We start from the raw sequence: 19,257 nt of genomic DNA, 5'->3' as shown, positions 1-19,257 counted from the left end.
ACAGCAAATCAATTTCAGTTCTTGCATTTTTCCTATCAAACCATAGTGGCCATAGCTATGCTTTTCACTATTCCTAGAACAATTGATGTTAGACTCATTAATATAAAAATATATCAATAAAATTCACCACATCTTCTAATTTTTAAAAAGAGCAATACCTCTACTAAACAGAAAAATATTGGCAGTCGATGTGAGTGCCTAGTGGATTTCTAGGATAAAAAGAAGAAATGTTAGGATGGGGTTGTTCATACAGAAAGGTTAAGTATTCCCAAAGTACGAGAAAGTGGAAAATACTAGAAATCTGGTCAAAAGTTCAAACAGAAAGAAAAATCATGCATAGCGCTGGGATACTGCCCCTGGAAAATTGAGAAATATTGATAGAAATCCAGAGAGACACTGGCTGTATTAAAGGATACCTTGAAGTTCTGAGAGCCCACAAGGAAACTCTGTATTTACTGGCATTCAGTGCTCATCAGGGTAAGCACACTGGAGCAATGGGTTCAGATGAGGGTGTCTGAGAGGATGGGGCAGCCAGGGCAGTGCCAATAGCCACATATTCAGTAACATGCATGACAATTAAGATGGAAAGGATGAAAATAAGACAAGGTGCTTCATGGGTTTAAAAAAAAACAAGAAAGATAGTGGATTGAAAAAGAGAAGGGTAGATATATAAAAAATGAGGAGACAACACATTTTATTTTCGTATCTGAAAGGTAAGTTCAATTACTCCTTATATTCTGTACCTCATGATCAATTATATCAAATCCTCAGAGACCAATGAATGAAGTTACTAAGTGTATTTGAGCAGTTTGAAGAGAAGAAACAGTTGACAGAGGTGAAAGGAGGATTTAAAGTTTGGGGGACATATGAAGATTAAAACAAAGAAAAGCAAATAGTTCCATCGCTTTTGGACAACTGAGTTACTTCATCAGTGAAGAAGGGCTAGATAATGTAGTCTTTCCATTTTAAATCTCAGAATGAACACCTTAAAGAAAAAATGATTGTAAGAATTTAATCACAGAAGTGATTAGTTGTCTCTTGTCACAGACTTGGTTTTGTTGGTGGTGGTGTTTTGTTTTGTTTTTTTAAAGTATAAGATTATATGAGCAGAAGGTTTTTATCTGGGTTTCAAAGTGATCCTTTTAAGTATAACTTAAAAGGCTCTAGAGTCTATAAATGTTGAATGCTGATTTTCATTTCATATTATTTGGCATTGTGTGAAGGGAAGGTGATAAATTTACAGCATTCTACTACCTGGTTGGTTGTGTGCCTATCACCCCATCAATATCTCTGTTTTGTCTACTGTGTATGTATCTGCTTGCATAGGAAAAATAATAAACATTTTATAATATTGCAACAAAAGCATATGGGGTGGACAGTAGGGGATGTGCACACAATGACACCGATAAAATTTATTTCAGGGCTTTTCCTAATTTACCTAATGAGTAAGGTGATGTTCGGGGGAAGAGTGTGATAGGCAGGTGAGGTTTCTAGGACAGTTTTCACTAATGCTGTGAAAGCTGCTGAATTTTTAAAAACACTTTAAACTATCATCAAAGTAAGGGAAGGGAAGAAACGCCCTACACTGAAGGTTTAAACAATGAATCATTATCCCAAACCACTATTAGGCGTAAAATGTTATTTCCCTTTGGCAGTGGAACAGTTCTTGAAATTGCACAGCCTCAAGCCACTGGTGCTGGATGCTATTTTTGTTAAGAACCCCGTATCCTAGCTTTCTGTCCGTGGGCTCCGTTTAAAATTTGTGAACTCCTTGGTTAGATCTGTTGTCAGTGACCTAGTAACTCCTATCAACTTTGTTTCTGATGTCCTGTGCAGAGTTTTGGTAACTCTTGCTGTATCTGCATTGCCAAGGTCAGTTGGACAAGTAGGTCAGCACATCTTTAAAAGTATATACAAAACAAAAGGAAGAGAGAATTTTGCAATAGCCTGGCCTTTAAATCCCGAGAGAACTGGGTCTTCAGGTTTCATATTTGGTAAGGATGTTGAGGTCTCTTTTAATTCATTAAATGCCAAGTGTCCTTTTAGTCCTTTATCACCTAAAAGTGTTAAAATCTTAGTATCCATAGTGTTTTAAGCACAGTGGCTATAATTCTTTCATAAATTCAGGCAAAATATATTCTCTGGTGAATTGACACCATGAAGACAAAATTACTTTTGCCTGAGTGATTCCTGTGTAATTTTGTTGTTTTCTGAGTGGTCCAACAATCTATAGCAACTAATAGTATAAGAAAATATCAAAACAAAATACATCAATTAACAGACTAATAAAATATTAAAACAGATTTATAAGGAAAATATCAAATTTCAACACATAAAAATTATATTAAAGAGAAAATAGTCATTAAGATTGAGCCTACTTTTTCCTTGTTTTTGTATACAGACTCTTCAACTTTTTTTGATACATAATTCACTTAACATAAAATTCTCCATTTTAAAGTGTACACTTAAGTAGTTTTTAGTATGTATTCATTATGTTGTGCAATCCTCATCACTACCTAATTTCAGAATACTCCATCACCTCTCAAAAAGACTTCATATATATTTGGAGATAGTCCCAAGTCCCCCTTCTGTGCCCTGGCAACCACTCTTCTTCTTTCCATTTCCATGGATTTGCCTATCCTTGCCCTTTCTCAAAAGGGGAATCATAGAAAATGTGGCCTTTTGTGTCTTGCTTTTTAAATTTAGCATAATGTTTTCAAAGTTCATCTATATTTTAGCAGGTTACAGTATTTACTCCTTTTCATGGCTAAATAATATTCCATTGTATGCATCTCCCAAAATTTTAATTCATCCACTGATAGGCATTTGTGTTATTTCTGGGTCTTGGGTCTTATTAGCACTGCTTTGTATCTATTATGCTATAACTTATAATGCTTCATTGAATATTCATTTACAGGTTTTTGCTCAAACATACATTTAATTCTCCTGGGTATGTACCTTGGAGTAGAATTGCTGGGTCATAAATAATTCCATGTTTGTTTGTTATTTTTAGAGAAGTTCTAAGTTTACAGTAAAATTGTTCAGAACACACACAGTTCCCATATGTGCCCCCTTATTCTCAGGGTTTTCCTATTATCAACACCTTGCTTTAGTGCAGTACTTTTGTCATAATTGAAGGAACAGTATTATTATAATTCATACTATTAATTGCAACCCATAGTTTATATTAGAGTCACTGGGTTGTACAGTTCTAAGTTTTCTTTTTTAATTCTGTTACCAAATATGCAACGTAAAATTTCCCATTTTAACCACTTTTACATACACAGTTCAGTGGTGTTTCAGTTTTTGAGTAATTGCCAAACTATATTCCTCAGCAACTGCATGATTTTGATTTCCTATTTTAAATGTATAAGGGTGGTCAATGTAGTTTTGATATAGATGGTTGTTCAAGTTTTTGGCTAAGTATTCTTTTTTTTAATTAAAGATACATTTATTTATTCTCCCCACCCCACCCTCACCCCTATTATCTGCTCTCTGTGTCCATTCGCTGTGTGTTCTTCTGTGTCTGCTTTTATTCTCATTAGGCACTCCAGAAACCGATCCTGGAACCTTCCTGTATGAGAGAGAGGCACTCATTCTCTTGTGCCACCTCAGCTCCCTGGTCTGCTGCATTTCATATTGTCTTTCCTCTGTGTCTCTTTTTGTTACATCATCTTGCTGCGCCAGCTCTCCTGCATGGGGCAGCACTCCTGCATGGGGCAGTACTTTGCGTGGGCCAGCTCGCTGTGTGGGCCAGCTTGCCTTCACCAGGAAGTCCTGGGTATTGAACCCTAGACCTCCTATATGGTAGACGGGAACCCAATTGCTTGAGCCACATCCATTTCCCAGTTAAGTGTTACTTATAAGTATTGTCAACTATTTGTGTTGTCTGTTTTCTAATATTTTGTTTGTTTTTGACAACAGTCTATTTTTATCATTAATGATGATAGATACTGGTATTTTTTTTTAACAATGAATTTTTATTGGTGACAGAAGAAAGAAATCACAAACTTCAAAATTTTCTTTTAGTGTAGAGATCAAAAAATATTCATGAGAAATAAAATTATAGGTATCTAGAGCTTAAAAGTGACCATCAAATTAAAATTTATGTATTTATTCATTCACTTGTGTATACATCTATTTGGTACCTTTAGTCATGTATTGCATAGAGCTATAGCATTGCCCTTAGAATTTTTGGAAAGTGCAGAGACTTGGAAAGATTTAGATATTGCTCTGAAGTTACCGATGAGCTAGTTATGGAGTTAAAGCAAAAGGCACTGGGAAAGGACTGCAAAGTGATAATATAATAAAACGTGCATAGAAATGCCAAAAACTTAGGGTTGCCATTCTGAAAATAATACTCAATAATAGAATGTGAGGAAAGCTAATCTAGAGTTTTGTATGTAGTATTAAGTGAAAAAAAATAAATAAACTGCTCAGTTGTCAAATAAAATTGAGAACTACTGATTAAACAAAGTTAAACGGTTCTCATTTCTCACAGAATTCTCAGAACCTTTCAACATATTAATGTACATGTCAGAATCCGGCATGAACTATTTCACAAAGATATTAAATTCTTACAATTATTATTACTCTCATTATACAAATGAGAAAAGTGATACCGAAGAAGGATATTAACTTGCTTGACCTTACATGTCAGATAAGTGGCAGAGCTGGGATTTGATGTGAGAAGTCTGACTGGAATGTCTCTTTCCTTAATCGCCATGCCCTTATGTTCCTGTTTACGGTGGGAAATGCTGGTGGAGAAATGTCCATCGCATGTCTCTCTTTATATTTTGGAATACTTTATAGGTCACAGTATGACTTTTTGTATGTGATGTCATTGGATCTTCATTTTAATGGTATGAAATAGATTAGGTGAAAAGGCATTCCAGGTACAAATGCATGGAGCGGTGATAATTTATGGCTAATTGGTGACTGAACCTGCTTCAAGTGCTTTCTTAGTAATTCTTTCCTCTTTTCAAGATCTCAGAGGATCTAATTAAAAGACCCCAGTTTTTACTCAGGGATATGTAGGGGTCTCCTTTGCTAAAAGACCTAAGCATCTTCAGTTTCTTGTGTCATGGAAACTTTGCATAATCAGTATAGCAATTTTCAAGTATTTGGCTTTATGTGGCATTACCATAAAAGCTAAGAAATTGAATATATTGAATTATAGATAGGAACAGCCAACTCATCTGGCCAAAAAAAATGGGGCAGCAGGTAAAAACTGGGAAGATGGAAGAGAAGAGAAGGGACAATAAAAGAATACAGCTTTACTCCTGATAGTTATTCTTAACTTATTGTAAATGGCATGAAAACATTCTAATTACCCTTGATAATTCATTATTTGTATGGCGATCTAGGAATTTATCTTAATTTTTTTGAACAGTTATAGAAATTCTGGTTGTACTGACTGATATTTTATAATTTAGCACCTACTTTACCTTCCCCATATTAGACTTGAATGTTAGACTTTAAATATCACCTCTCAAGCAGTCTTTTGTGTTTTTATATTATTTCTGCTTTTCAGAAGCGAACACTGAGATATCCAATGTAACTTGCCCAACATTCTACTAATTTTCTTCTGTGAAATGCAGATCATAATGAATAATACCTCCACAGATTTTTATTTTGTAATATGTAAATAAAATAATACAAATAGGTTTTATAGTTTGGTTCTCAATCATTTATAACTATTTTGATGGTGATGATAATAATGCCGTGACAAGTGTGATGTTCATCTTTCCTATACCTGCCTCATATTTATACTTCTTGTCTGCTGGCAAGGGACTATGGAATGCCTACAGGGACCAGACAGGTGCCATATATGACTACAGGGGATCAGGTATAGCATGATATGGGGAATTAGGTATATACTTACCAGCAAACAGCAGTCTACTCTGAAGGAGGCAGTGAGCAATGCTCAGCTCCAGGCATTTATTATCATCTGTTAATTTTAACTCGGTAGTATTACATTTTCTGATTTTCCAAGAAAGGTCAGAAGTCTGGATTTTTTATATTTGTCAAACAAGACAGATTTGTCAGCCAGATTCAGCTTTTGCCTTGCCAGTTTGGGGCTTCTGTCTCAAGATTATTTCCTCCAACAATTGACTAATGATGGATTAGAGTTGGTTTTGAAAATTTTCAAGCTAAAAGAAAAAATGAGCCTTTTTCCCAGGTGGACCATTAAGATTGCTCCAAGACTTTACCTGTCCAACTCCAAACCAGTCAGAGGCCCTTTGAGTCCTCCACATTGACAACGGGACAGAAGGGTCACTGGCTTATCCCTGAAATTGCTGATTGGTTCAAAAATGCACTGAGGCGATCAGCTCTAGCAAAACAGTGGGTATTATTGGGCTCCTGAATAAAATTTTGCTTACGTATCATTTTCAGGAGAAAAATGAATCCCTGGCTTTGTAAGGCTACAAAGAACTTGGCAGTTCTTCTTTTGCAATTAGAGCAGGTACCACCTTCCTCACTGCCCGTGACAACTTTATATATGGTGCTATATAAAGTTAGCGAAATCAGTGGGAAACCTCCAGTGTTTTTTAATGCTTATCATTTATCCTTTTACCACTCTTGGTTATTTACTTTGTGATTACTTCTTTCATGTCCTTCCTTTCTTGCTCAATCAATAGATGTAGAAGGGTTTCTTTTTGCCTCTGGGTCTAAGTAAGGACTTTTTCTGAGCTCCAACCATTGGAAATATTGATTCCTTGAAATAAAGTTTGAGTATGTTTTAAAATATTCATTAAGTAATTAATAGGCATTTCTAAGCATTCGGCAGATTGTATGTTTTAGTCACTATGGTTATTCTTTCAGGTGGGCCTTAGTGCCATTGTGCATCTATGAAAACTAAAGCTTGCATGGACAGATAACTTGCCCAGAATCACACAGTTAGCAAGGAGTAGAGACAGACAAAGTCCAGGCCATCTGAGTCCACCTCTGAAGCTCATAAGCAAGGAATTCCTGTGCCAGGATTGGGATTTCATGATTTTATGGTTTAAATCTCTGTTATTCCTTAGGGAATTTAACTGAGTAACCTTTTTTTTTTAATATATGACACCCCTTCCCCCCCACATAAACACACCCATACAATGGTGAGCCCTTTTCCCTGTGGCTTACCTAAAGGTAAAGTCACAAAGAAGCATAGATTTTAGATCCAGACCAGAATTCTAATTATAAAAATGTACTTATTGATTATGAAGTTTTGGGAAAGTGTCTGACCTCTCTTGGCTTTAAGCTCATATATATTAAACAGGGTTAGTAATTGCAAGATGATTGTGGTTATTTGACTATTTAATATTAAAGCTGTCTAGTGAAGTCCCTGAAATAAACTAGGATTAACTATATGTTGATGCTTTTTCTGCCACCCATCCTTTTCTTTTGCAAACTTTATGAATTTCTTACACACTCATTTCTGTGGAAGTAGTAGTATACAGAAATACCATCCCCTGCCACCACCCCATAACCAGAATTTTCCATTGTGTTTCCAAGATCAGAGTAGAGACAATCAATTAAGGAGCCAGAGGCAAAAGTTATTACCGAGGGACAATGACAAGTGCATCTGGAAACAGGCACTTACATGACTTATCAAATGTATGGTCTAATCAGCTGGTTTTACTCTACTCAGAAACAATACTATAGGGATTATTTAGACCAGTCTCTTCACTTATAGAAAAGTGTAGCACACAAAAGTGACGTCTAAGATCAGTAGTCCTTTGAGATTCTCAGTTACCACTAGAACCTAGTGTTTCTGGTCTCCTGAGGAGTTCTGTTTCCTGCTAAACCTCTAGATTTATTTTGTTTTTCCATATCACAGTCTGCAAATTTATCTGACTTAATTTTAAATTTTCCGTGAAAGCAATTTGCACAGCAGTGATAATCAGAAAAAGTTAAATAAATAAGTAATTTGAAAATTATAGTCAGAAAGTCAATGATTTTTAGAATATTGGCCAAATTTCATGCTAGTGAACCTACAGCAATATAAGGTCCTCAAATAGATCCAAAACTGAGAGTTTATGCTACTTTTTTAGTTTTGTAGGCTCCTTAAAGCAAATACCCTGAAATGGTTTGGCTTGAACATTGAGAATTTCTTAGCTTACAGTTTGAGGCTGAGAAAAATGCCCAAATCAAGACATCATCAAGGCAACGCTTTCTTCTTGAAGCCTGGCTGCTGGCGACCCATGGTTCCTCTGCCACATGGCAAGGCACATGGCGGCACCTCCTGGTCTCTCCCTTCTCCTTCAGATTTCATTGCTTTCAGCTCCTTCTATCCATAGCCCTCTCTCTTTTTCTGTATTCATTCAGTTTAATGAGGACTCCAGTAAGAGGATTAAGGTGGGTTACATTGTAACTGAAGGAGCCTCAGCTAAAGGTCCAACTTTAGCCCACAGGAATGAATTAGTTTTAGGAACATGTTTTTCTGGGGTACATACAGCTTCGCACCAACTACTAATCACATTGACCCACAAGGGGTTAGAATTTAGGAAGTACATTCCATCACCCTGTTTACTGGCCATAGCCCTCACAGTAGAATGAGTTGACCCAATTGTACCTTGCCCTTGCCTGGCTTTTTTCTATTTGAAGTCAGATAATCAGTAATAAGGCTGCATGACAACAGCAGAATGGTGAAGGACCATCATTTGTAACAGAACCCATAAATTGGGCCATCCGCTTCTTTGAGAGTTGACTGGGCATTTTGCTGTAGTTGACTTCTTTAGGCATGGGTAGAATTGAAGTTTTTTTAATCACAGTGTGAATTATGGTTGGGCTGTCTTTAGAATGATTATCTCTCATTTTGCTTTCAGGATCCCCGGGGCCATCCAGTGATCATAGCAGTGGGGCTTCCTCACCTCTCTTTGACAGTGGTTTGCATTTAAACGGAAACTCCAATAACACAGTAAGCATGTTGATTCTCATTAAATTTTATTTCACAGAAACATCAGTCCACCACAGAAAATCCCTTGTCAAAACTAAAACGATGCTCCATTGCCCAACTGGGGTTGTTTTTAGAGAAAATAACTGAAAACATAGGTATAAGATGCCATTCCATAAGCATTTATTCTTCTGTGTAATGTCTTATCATAGCATCTGAGGATATTTTAAGCACTTAATTTGTAATATCTCAGAAGTCAGGAATACTTAATTCTGAGATAGAGTTCAAAGCCCTATCTCTGATTTACCATATACCCTTGCCATAGGGATTGCTGTCAGCGACTTTTAGGAAGTTTCCATAGGACTCACATGAAATGGGCATTGCGAGGGGTTTATTCCTGAGTTAGTAGAAAGCTCCTTGAGAGTATAAATGCTGTACATTTGCAGTTTTAATCATGTCCCAGAATTTTACCCTCCCTCATAAACAAGAACTGAGCAAAGAAGGAAGAAGCTGCGGGTCACTCTGGGCACCCCGCTGTCACTGCCTCCTGCTCGCCAGGGTAACCGAGGCTCAGGCCGCTTTGCTGTGGGAAAGTGTGAAGCGTCTTCCTCTCAGTATATAGTGACTAAGTATCTGCCAAGGGATTAGTGGCTAAGAGGAAATTTCTGAGTACTATAAGCACTTGCAGAAAAATTCTTCCTGCAAAATATTTCCAAATCACACTATGAAAACAGCCAGCTGCTTTACATGCTGAATTATTTTTTCACCCTTGAAATTGTACCATAGGCATTTAGGTTAATAAACTATACAGCTAAAGGATATCTTAATCTCTCTCTAGAATAATTCAAGGGTCTTATAATACATGAATGCAAATCATCACTTCCTGACTGGCATGCTATTGTTGTTCTGTAGTTTGAAGCTGTTTCAACCCTTGTAATTCATGATTTTTGGTATTGTGTTATACAATGTCTAAAATCACCTCGTTTTCTCACCATGACTTACTGTATTCAAAACTTCTTATGACATCCCATCCATTTTCTTCTTCCTGAGGTACTTACTTTCTTTAGTAGTTAAGGCCTGCTGGTGGCAAACTCTCTCAGTTTCAGCTTATATTAAAATAGGCTCTTATATCTAAAACTTTGAAAATGGTATTTCACAGACTGTGGTTTCTACTATTGATTCCAAAAATGTCGGCTTTCCATCCACCTGTTGTGCCTGTGGAGGCCCTTTCCCTGTTTGCTTTTTGGATCTTCGTTGCTCGTGGTATGCAGATTCACTGCAGAGCATACTAAAACAAACTTATTCTTTGTGTTTCCTATTTTGATATGTTGTCTTCCCTGAATCTGTGGATTCTTAGCTTTCATCAATTGTAAAAAAATTTCAACCATTATCTTGGCAAATACTACCTCTGGTATATACTCTGCAGTTTCTTCTTCTGGAACTTTGGATACATTTTAGTTCTTCTCATTCTATCAGTTATACTCCTGAATTTCTCTTTTGCCTATTATTTTATTATTATTATACATTTTTCTATTATGTTTTTTCTTCCCTGCTGCTGCCTGGCTCTTTTTACTGCCTGTGTCCATTCACTGTGTGGTCTTCTGTATCTATTTCTTTCTGTCTGTCTTGTCTTCTCGTTTTTCTCCACTAGGATTCACTGGGATTTGATCTTGGGGACCTGTGATGTGGAGAGAGATTCCCTGTTAATTGTGCCCCCTCAGTTCCTGGTCTCTGCTGCGCTTCACGTTGACTCTCCCTTTCGTCTCTCTTTTGTTGCATCATCATCTTGCTGTGTGACTCACTTGCGCAGGCACTGGTTCACCGTGCAGGAACTCAGATAGCTGGGTGGGCACTTGGCTCGCCATATGGGCACTGGCTTGCCACATGGGCACTGGTTCACCACTTGGGAACTCAGTTCACCACATGGGCACTTGGGCGGGCACTCAGCTCACTCTTCGGGCACTGGCTCGCCACGTGGGCACTGGCTCACCATGCAGGCACTCACGTGAGAACTCAGCTCACCTTGCAGGCACTCGCTGCAGGCACTCGGCTCACCACATGGGCACTCTGCTCGCCACATGGACACTTAATTCGCCATGTGTGCACTTGCGTGGGCACTCAGCTCACCCCATGAACACTCGGCTTGCCGCACAGACACCCACATGGGCACTCATCTCACTGCGCAGGCACTGACTCACCATGCAGGCACACTTTCTCTTCTTCTTTTTCACCAGGAGGCCCCAGGGATTGAACCCGGGTTCTCCCATATGGTAGGCAGAGGCTTATCACTTGAGCCACATTTGCATCCCTCACATATTATTTTGCTTGTGTCTGTGCTATATTCTGGGAAATCTTTTAATATTTCTCTTCTATTTCATTAATATATTTTTCCAGCTTTGTCAAGTATCCTATTGAAACTATCATTGAATTTTTTTTTTAATTTCAAAAACAATCGGCGTGAAAATGATTCTTCTCAAATGAGAAAGCATGTAGAGAGCATCCATATATACTCAGTAATCATTTCAGTATATATAAAATTGTGTGTGTGGAGATAGTACACATAATCGAGAAAGTAACATGATGTTAGCATGGAAGAGAGGTTGATCTGAATTCCTTCTCAGCTCTGTCACTTACTTTCATGAATTAGACACATAATGTATATTCTTGGGGCTTCAGTGGATATAATACATTGAGGAATAATGGAGGAAATGAAGAGGTAATGTCAATAAAATGCCTCTCATGATACATTGATTATGTAATCTTCAGCCCTAGTTACCATCCTTACTAAAAAAGGGGAGAGATAGAGATACATGCAGAACTTAAAATGATTTGTAATTATTCAAATAGTTAACTCACCGTCAAAATAAGCATTTCATTAAAATGTTTAAATCTGAATTTCAGATAATCAAAAAGAATTTTAATATGTTAGTTTTTAAAAAGGATATCAAGACTCAACTCCTGTACAATTTTTAAAGACAGGTTTTCCAAATGGTCACATCAACAGCCTAATATCAAATTGTTCTAAACTCTTAGCTGTTATTCTTTTTTCTTCTAAAGACTGTTACTTTTTGCACTTAACAGTGAACTATATGTAGAGAAATGCTAATATTAGAATTAATAGTATCTGTGGAATGGAGAATAAGTAGTATCTACAGAATGAAAATAATCTACTTGGCAATTTGTTTTGTTGGAAGAAGTGAGTTGAAAACTTCCTCAGACTCCTAAAGAGTTTACTGTTTTTCCACAGCTGCCTTTTCAGATTCCATCCTATTACTTTCATTCTCACAGCAACAGACTGACAGAGCAATAAAATGGATTTTTTTCAGATCACAGAGGACTGGTTTTCTGTCTTTTAAAATTGTATAATATTGACCACCAGATGCATTTGCAACCTTTTCTCGGAAGGGATCCTCAGCTGTGCAGGAAGGGGGTGGGCAATGTAGAATATGGTTTCTATTTGTCCCTGAGCGTTGCTAATATGCTACTTGTGTATTTAACAAAATTTCTGGATTATATGAAACTAAAATTTTCACCACGCCCTTTTAAGGAGATTATGTTTTCTCACTCTTTCCTTTCTCACCCCATATAAAATTAAGCTTGTCCATACAGTGCATTTACTACCAAATAATTTCAGCCTTTCCTCTTTTGGTACTGGGTTTTGACCACATAGTTTAAAATTCTAAATTTATCAGTTATACTGTCAATTTTGATTCAAGAATCCTTATTTAACATTTATATTTTTAAAAATTTCATTTACATTAGTGCTGTCAATTTGGATTGCAAAGGTATATTGTATAATTACTTGCTTCTTCCATCTCTTCATCATCTACTCTTTTGCAAATTCTGTTCTGACTCACTTGCTATTTGGTTAGTGTTTTTCTCAACTGATTTCCTCAAGAGGGTATGTAGAGGTGTTATTCCTTGTCTCCTTGCATGTCCAAAAATGTTTTCCTTTATCCTAAGTGATAGATGGTGCCTTTGTTGAATACAGAGTTTTTTCAAGACCTGATTCATCAGGAGACTTTAAATGCAATTCCAATCTCCTTTGCTTTTAACATTGTGGCAGATGTATGATTAATGTTGGCATGATTAATTTTCCTCTGTAAGAAAGCCCTAACCAAAACTAATATGGAGCAGCAATTATAGCACAAAAATCCTTATAACTTAAAAATTTTAAAAATGAACTCAAAAGAGTAGAGAAAATGAGTCTGGTTAATAGTGCATATATGAACAGAACAAATGTATGTTAATGTTACAAGATGTTAATAATAGGGTGATATTTGTGCAAAAATACAACTAAAGCAAACTGTGGACTGTGAAATATGGATAATACATTAATAATCTTCCAGCAGTAATAAAAAAGAGACATGTACTAAGTAAAAGAACCTAGACACAAAGTACTGCATACTGTTAACTCCACCTATACAAAATGCAAATACAAATAATATCACTCTGAAAATAGATTAACAGTTAATTATGGCAAGATAAGGATAGAAAGATTGAGAAGTGACCACTAAGGGGGAGGATTTTTTTCTTTTTGCAGTAATAAAAGTGCTCTAATATTGATTGCAGTGATGAATACACAACTCTTATTATAACAGATGCTGCTAATAATAATTATTTATTAAACAGTTTTATTGAGATATATTCACATAGCATGTGATCTATCCAAAGTGTATAATCAATGACTTCAAAAAAATTTCGTATCACTGGCATCGTCATCTTGTGTCTCATTTCTTTCTGTCAACATTATGATACTGTACATGGAAGTAGGTTTTGTTTTGGTTTTTTTACCTTTTCATTGCTACACTGTGTTTTACTGCATGCTTATGGCACAATTTCTATATCACCTCTAATGATGGCACTGAGGTTTTCCATTTGTGGCCAATATGTAAAATAGTTAGGATCATTAATGTGTATATCTATCAGCAGATATAGCATTCATTATCTTGAGCAAATACTACTGCACAGTTTTCCCAGTGGTTACTCCAAGGTTCCTACAAGCAGAGTATAAGAGTTGCAGTTCCACGTCCTTGCCAACACTTAATATTGTAATACCTTCATCAGTAAGGTTAAAGAATAGAGAATGATTCCACTGTGAATTGCATTTCTTCAGCAATTGCAATGCAGTAGCGAAAGAGTGGGTTCAAAATATTGATTGGAATTGGTAGCAGTATTACTTAATGTGGGTTAATAGTCTTTATTCTTCTATCTGTGTTTTGATTACATCTTAAAGGGAAGTATTTTCAAATCAGCCCATGAGGTTTTTATTTCCAAAAACTGAGACACAAAATGAAATTATTCCAGTGAAAGAAACAATTAGGAAAACAGAGTGTATAGTTTTGAAAGAAAAGAAAGAAGTTGGCATTTTTAAAAAAGAGAATTATTCCATCTGTTTCAAATGATTTTCAAGTAAATGTAATAAAATGTGCTTTCTACTTCCTTTAGTGTTTTGAGACAGATTATGAAGAACATTTAAAGATAAAACTCATAGATCCTACATAAAACATAATATTTATATTATCTTGACTTGCAAAAGTTAAAGGAAATCTCTGAGAGTTGTAAGAAAATGAGCTGAATGTAGAGTTTTGAGCTATAAGCACCCACTAAATGAAGGGCTGCCCAGCATGCTAAAACCTTTATCATCCCTACATTCCATCAGGAGGGGAATCCCTAGGCCCCCAGCCAGGAGGAAGGAGGCACAATTGGAGATTTCCACATTAAGCCACCAATTCTGAAACAGGGCTAAATCGATCCTACTTCAGAGCAAAAGTAAGTGGAAGTCATTCAATTTAGTTAATCCATATATTAAGTTCAACCAAGTATGAACTTATCAGGAAAACTAATCAAACTCCTAAAGGGTATAAATGTCACAACTGATTTGCGTAAGCAAAAAAAGCAATAGATTGAGTCTGATAAAATACTGGAATTATAAAATATATAAAATAACTATTAAAGCATATTAAAAATTAAAGATGGAATTAAAATATGAGCATGCCCAAGAGACCCCATAAAAGACAAAAGAGACTTGATTATAAACAGAGTGGATCTACTAGAAATTAAATGTATAATTATTTAAATTATAGGTCAATTTACCGGTTAAACAGGATATTGCACAGAACTAGAGAAAATTTGTGAATGGAAGACAAATCTTAGGAAACTACTAAGAACACACCACAAAGAGACAAGTAGATGGGAATTATGGATATAAAAATAAGAAACAAGAATAGAATGAGGAGGTATAACATATATAATCAGAGTATTGGAACTAAATACTAAAAAGACAGGAGGAAAACCAATATTGGAAGAGATAATGGCTGTACTTTTCTAAAACTAAAAATGTATGTGAATTCACAGATACAGAGGAGAGTATCCAAGGTAGAATAATTAAAGGAAATCCAAATCTAGCTATATTAGAGTGAAACTAGAGAACACTAAAGACCAAATGACAATCATAAATCAGCTAGAAAAAAACACAGATAACTAATAAAGATAGGCAATATAGATTTTGTCACAAAATTTATCAATAGCAAAAACAGAAGCCAGAAAAGAGTTCAATAATATTTTCAAATGTATGGAGAAAAGAAAAATAATTGTCTTATCTGTACTGTCAGAGAAAAGGTGCTTACTGGGACATGGAGACTGACAATTGCAGGCAGAAAGTTTATTGAGGTCTCCCAGTGGAGGGAGTCTGAAGAAAGACTTCAGCCCATTCCTAGCAGTGGGGGTTATTAATTTATACAGTACATCTCTAGGCAGGAAAATGCTAAGTCAGTGGGAGTGAGTTGGGGCTTGGGTAAACCTGAGGGCCAGTAGGGATGGCTCGGGGGTAGTGGGCTAGGGGTGTGAATTCTAGGGATGTGGGAGGGGTTGGTGGTGCCATGTGGCTCCTTTGTCTGTTCTTGTGAGGAACTGAACTGGATTTGAACACGTAGGCTCTGGATGGGGGCTGTTTTAGGTCATGGGAATGCAAGTCACTGTTAACCATTGTAAACCTTGTGATCAGTTAGTCATTGTAAACCTTATAAGGGAGAAACTTCTAACATTTATGATCCTCCCAAAACTAAATTTTAAGAAAAAGGTAAACATAAAGACTCGTTTAAATAAAGAGAATCTGTGAGATTCCCACCTACAGATGTTCATTAGCAGAATTTTTAAAGGGTATATTTCAGGAAGAAATAAAAAAATTCCAGAGGCAGAGGGCAGTTGGGGGTTAAAAGAGGAGTAGCAAGCCAATGGAATGGTAAACATGTACATGAATCTAGAGAAATACTGTCTGGTAAGTGACACCTGATACCACGTCCAGGGGAGGAGTCCCCCTGCTGGTGGAGAGCAGAGAGCATAGCAATGATGGCCACCGAGAGCAGCAACCCTAGGATGTCAACCCACTGCATGGTTTATAGGTGCTGGGGTTCCCACAGAGTATGAAGCACACAGGCACTGGATGAAACAAAGCTTTATTACATAGAGAAAAGGCAGAGCAAGATCAATTCACTAAAGGACATCAGATCCCATGGCCAGCGGCCTTCACACTGCAGCCAATGCAGAAAGATGGTCTGTGCCGCAAGCAAAACTGTGCTCCCTCCTGCCAGGAACAGATACAGCAGTGGGGTTGGCCAGGTGCTATATGGCACACACACTTAACTAAGCAATTTCTGTGAAAGTTCACGTGTGTTCCAGGAAAAAGAGGAAGGCGTGTGTTGGCTGAGTACTTTCTGCTATAGGATGTGATTTTTGTCAAGATGCCTCAAGAAGGGAGTCAGCCCCCAGTCATATCCCATTTTTGAAGACAAGCCAATACACCTGGTCCCAAGCACGGGGTTCTTTCATGGGTCAGAGGGAAAATTGGCAGGCCACAATTGGACTGTCCTCTTCCACAAGTATTATCTCTCTACAAGCAGTAAAAAATATCGATGTTAAAGTTTAACTTTCATGTTAAGAAAGAGAACAGTCACAGAATATTGAAAACAAGAGCATACAATGCAGAATGACGTGTTTAGATGAGCATTCTAAGGTTTTATATTGTTAAAATATGTAAGTTCACAAATTATGTTAGATATATATAATAAAACACCAAGGAAACCTACTTAGCCAGGAGACAGATAAACAAGATGAAAAAGAGCCACTCAATAACAGAAAACATTAATTAAAGATGTATTAAAAAGAAAAAGTATAGAAAAGTAAAACAAATAATACCAAAATCAAGAAGGTAAAAGTAATTACAAATATGGCAGTAATAAATAAAAAGTAGATCAACTGAATTCTTCGTTGAAGTCCCTGGATTTATTTGATAAACAAAAACAATTGATGATTTATTCTTTAAGAACATCCCTATAACAAATATTGATTTAATTTGCTAAGCTGCCAAAATCCAGATACTGTAGAATGGGTTGGCTTTTACAATGCGATTTATCAGGTTAGCAGCTTACAATTCTGAGGCTGTGGAAGTGTCCAAATCAAGGCATCGTTGGAGATGCTTTTTCACCACAGCTGCAGCTGTGAGTGATCAGGCACATAGCAGGGCACAGTGGTGGCATCTGCTGATCTCTGGCCCTTCCAAGCTCACCTTTCTAAGCTGCACCTGTGAGCAGTCAGGCACATGGCAACATCCACTTATCTCTTCCCTCTCCTTCAGGCCTCGTTGCTTTTGGCTTCTGGCTGAATTGGCTTCCTCTACTCACGGGGCCTTCTCTCTCAGCTTCTGGGTTCTTCTCTATCTCTGTGGGTTTGTTTTTTTTTTCTGTGTCTGTGTCTTTTTATTCCTCTGTTTATAAAGGTAACCAGGAACAGAATTAATACCCATGCCCTACTGAAGTTATCTAATCCAAAGGAAGGTTCCCTAACTGAATCTAATTGAAAGGTTCCATCTATAATAGGTTTACCTGAACAGGAATAGATTAGCTTTAAGAACAGAATTATCTTCAGTCCACTCAGCTTCAAACATCACAACTATCAACAAACAACATCTCAAGTAAGTGGATAAAATAACAATATCAGAAAATAGGCTTTAGGGAAAAGCATTTTAAGGGATGAAAGAATAAACTTCAAATTACCAGGGGAAAAAAAAAACTCGAACAGTTTCGAAATATATATTTTAAAAATTGCAGAAGCCTAAGAAGTTAACCAATCCGCTGTCATGACACTGGATTCCAGTACAACTCTCCCAAATATTGGAAAATTAAACAGACAAAAATTTGTTGTAATAAAGTAGATTTGAACAATAATATAAGAAACTTCGACAAGTGTACATAGAAATTCCTCAATCTAATGGGAAAAGTAAGCAAATATCCTTTATAATGATTATTCTTTATATGTATTCCTTTAAAATCATAAATTACCTATTGGCATTTACTTTGTACTGAATTTTATTGAGGTTCTGAAAAATAGTATAAGAGGAGAATTATGAGACGATGGCGTAGGATTAGGCAGACAAGGCTTAACAAGACAAAAACAACAGAGAAAGAGCCAAAAGCTGCCCAAAAGCCCTGATTTAGGGGTCAGGAGACCGGCACAGTGCTTCACATCTCCCAGGAGTTGAGGGACAAAGAGACAAAGAACTTACAACAACAAACTCTGAGTTACCAAACCTCCCAGGGGCTGAGAAGGACACCCCCCCACACACCTCCAAACTATTAAGCTGGGGTAAAACCCTTAGCTCACTGCAGCTGACTGAGAGGAGAACAGACATTTTCCTCCTTGTCAGCTATTACAAGGGAAATTAGAGGGGAAGTCTGGGGGCTTTTGTTCAGTGAATTCAGCCAGGGAGCCTGCTTTGAATCTCTGCTTTGGCCAGATCAAAACAAAGGAAAATGGAGAGACACCTCCACCAAAAGGTGTGCCGACAAGTGCCATCTGCTAGCCAGTCTGGAAACTGCATGGACAAAAACTGCTTTGGGGACTCTGTTCTCTATCTTCTAGGAGAAAAACTGAGCTCCAAAGTGTATCAATGGCACAATTTTTTTTTTAAATTAACCTGGAACGATTTTGATGACTTAAGTTGGGCAACCTTAAAGACTTAGGATAAGTTGGACCAAATATCAAAGAAGAGCTGTGCAAGAAAAAAAACAATAGGCAAGAGAGAGAAATTGGCCATTAGAGTAAATTCACTAGTTTAGATGCCCATTAGCAAGAAATTACAAGCTATAAGAGGAAAAAGTGAGAGAAGGCACAGCCAAAAGAACGAACCAAATACCCTGAAGAGATGCAGGATTTAAGGCAATCAGTGATAATCACACAACTCTCGTATATCATTACAAAGGATTTAAAGAAAATATGCCTAAAGAAATAAAGGATATTTAGAAGACACTAGGAAAGCATAAAGAACAATATGAAAGCCTGCAAAGAAAAATAACAGACCTTATGGGAATGAAAAACAT

The 19,257-nt window shown here is 36.8% G+C and overlaps 1 protein-coding gene across 1 annotated transcript in view; it reads left to right on the top strand.

Annotated features, from left to right (window-relative positions):
* The window catches only part of SNTG2 (syntrophin gamma 2), a 330,881-nt gene that overhangs the window by 100,856 nt on the left and 210,768 nt on the right, over positions 1-19,257 (top strand). Inside the window, exon 8 of the mRNA XM_071211871.1 lies at positions 8,814-8,905. Within this exon, the coding sequence (XP_071067972.1) occupies positions 8,814-8,905 (92 nt within the window). The remainder of the gene's footprint in view (positions 1-8,813; positions 8,906-19,257) is intronic.

This window comes from Dasypus novemcinctus, chromosome 25 (genome assembly GCF_030445035.2).
Source record: "Dasypus novemcinctus isolate mDasNov1 chromosome 25, mDasNov1.1.hap2, whole genome shotgun sequence".
Taxonomy (NCBI): Eukaryota; Metazoa; Chordata; class Mammalia; order Cingulata; family Dasypodidae; genus Dasypus; species Dasypus novemcinctus.
The sequence above is the reverse complement of the archived record's forward strand: the minus strand, read 5'-3'. Positions and strand labels throughout refer to the sequence as shown.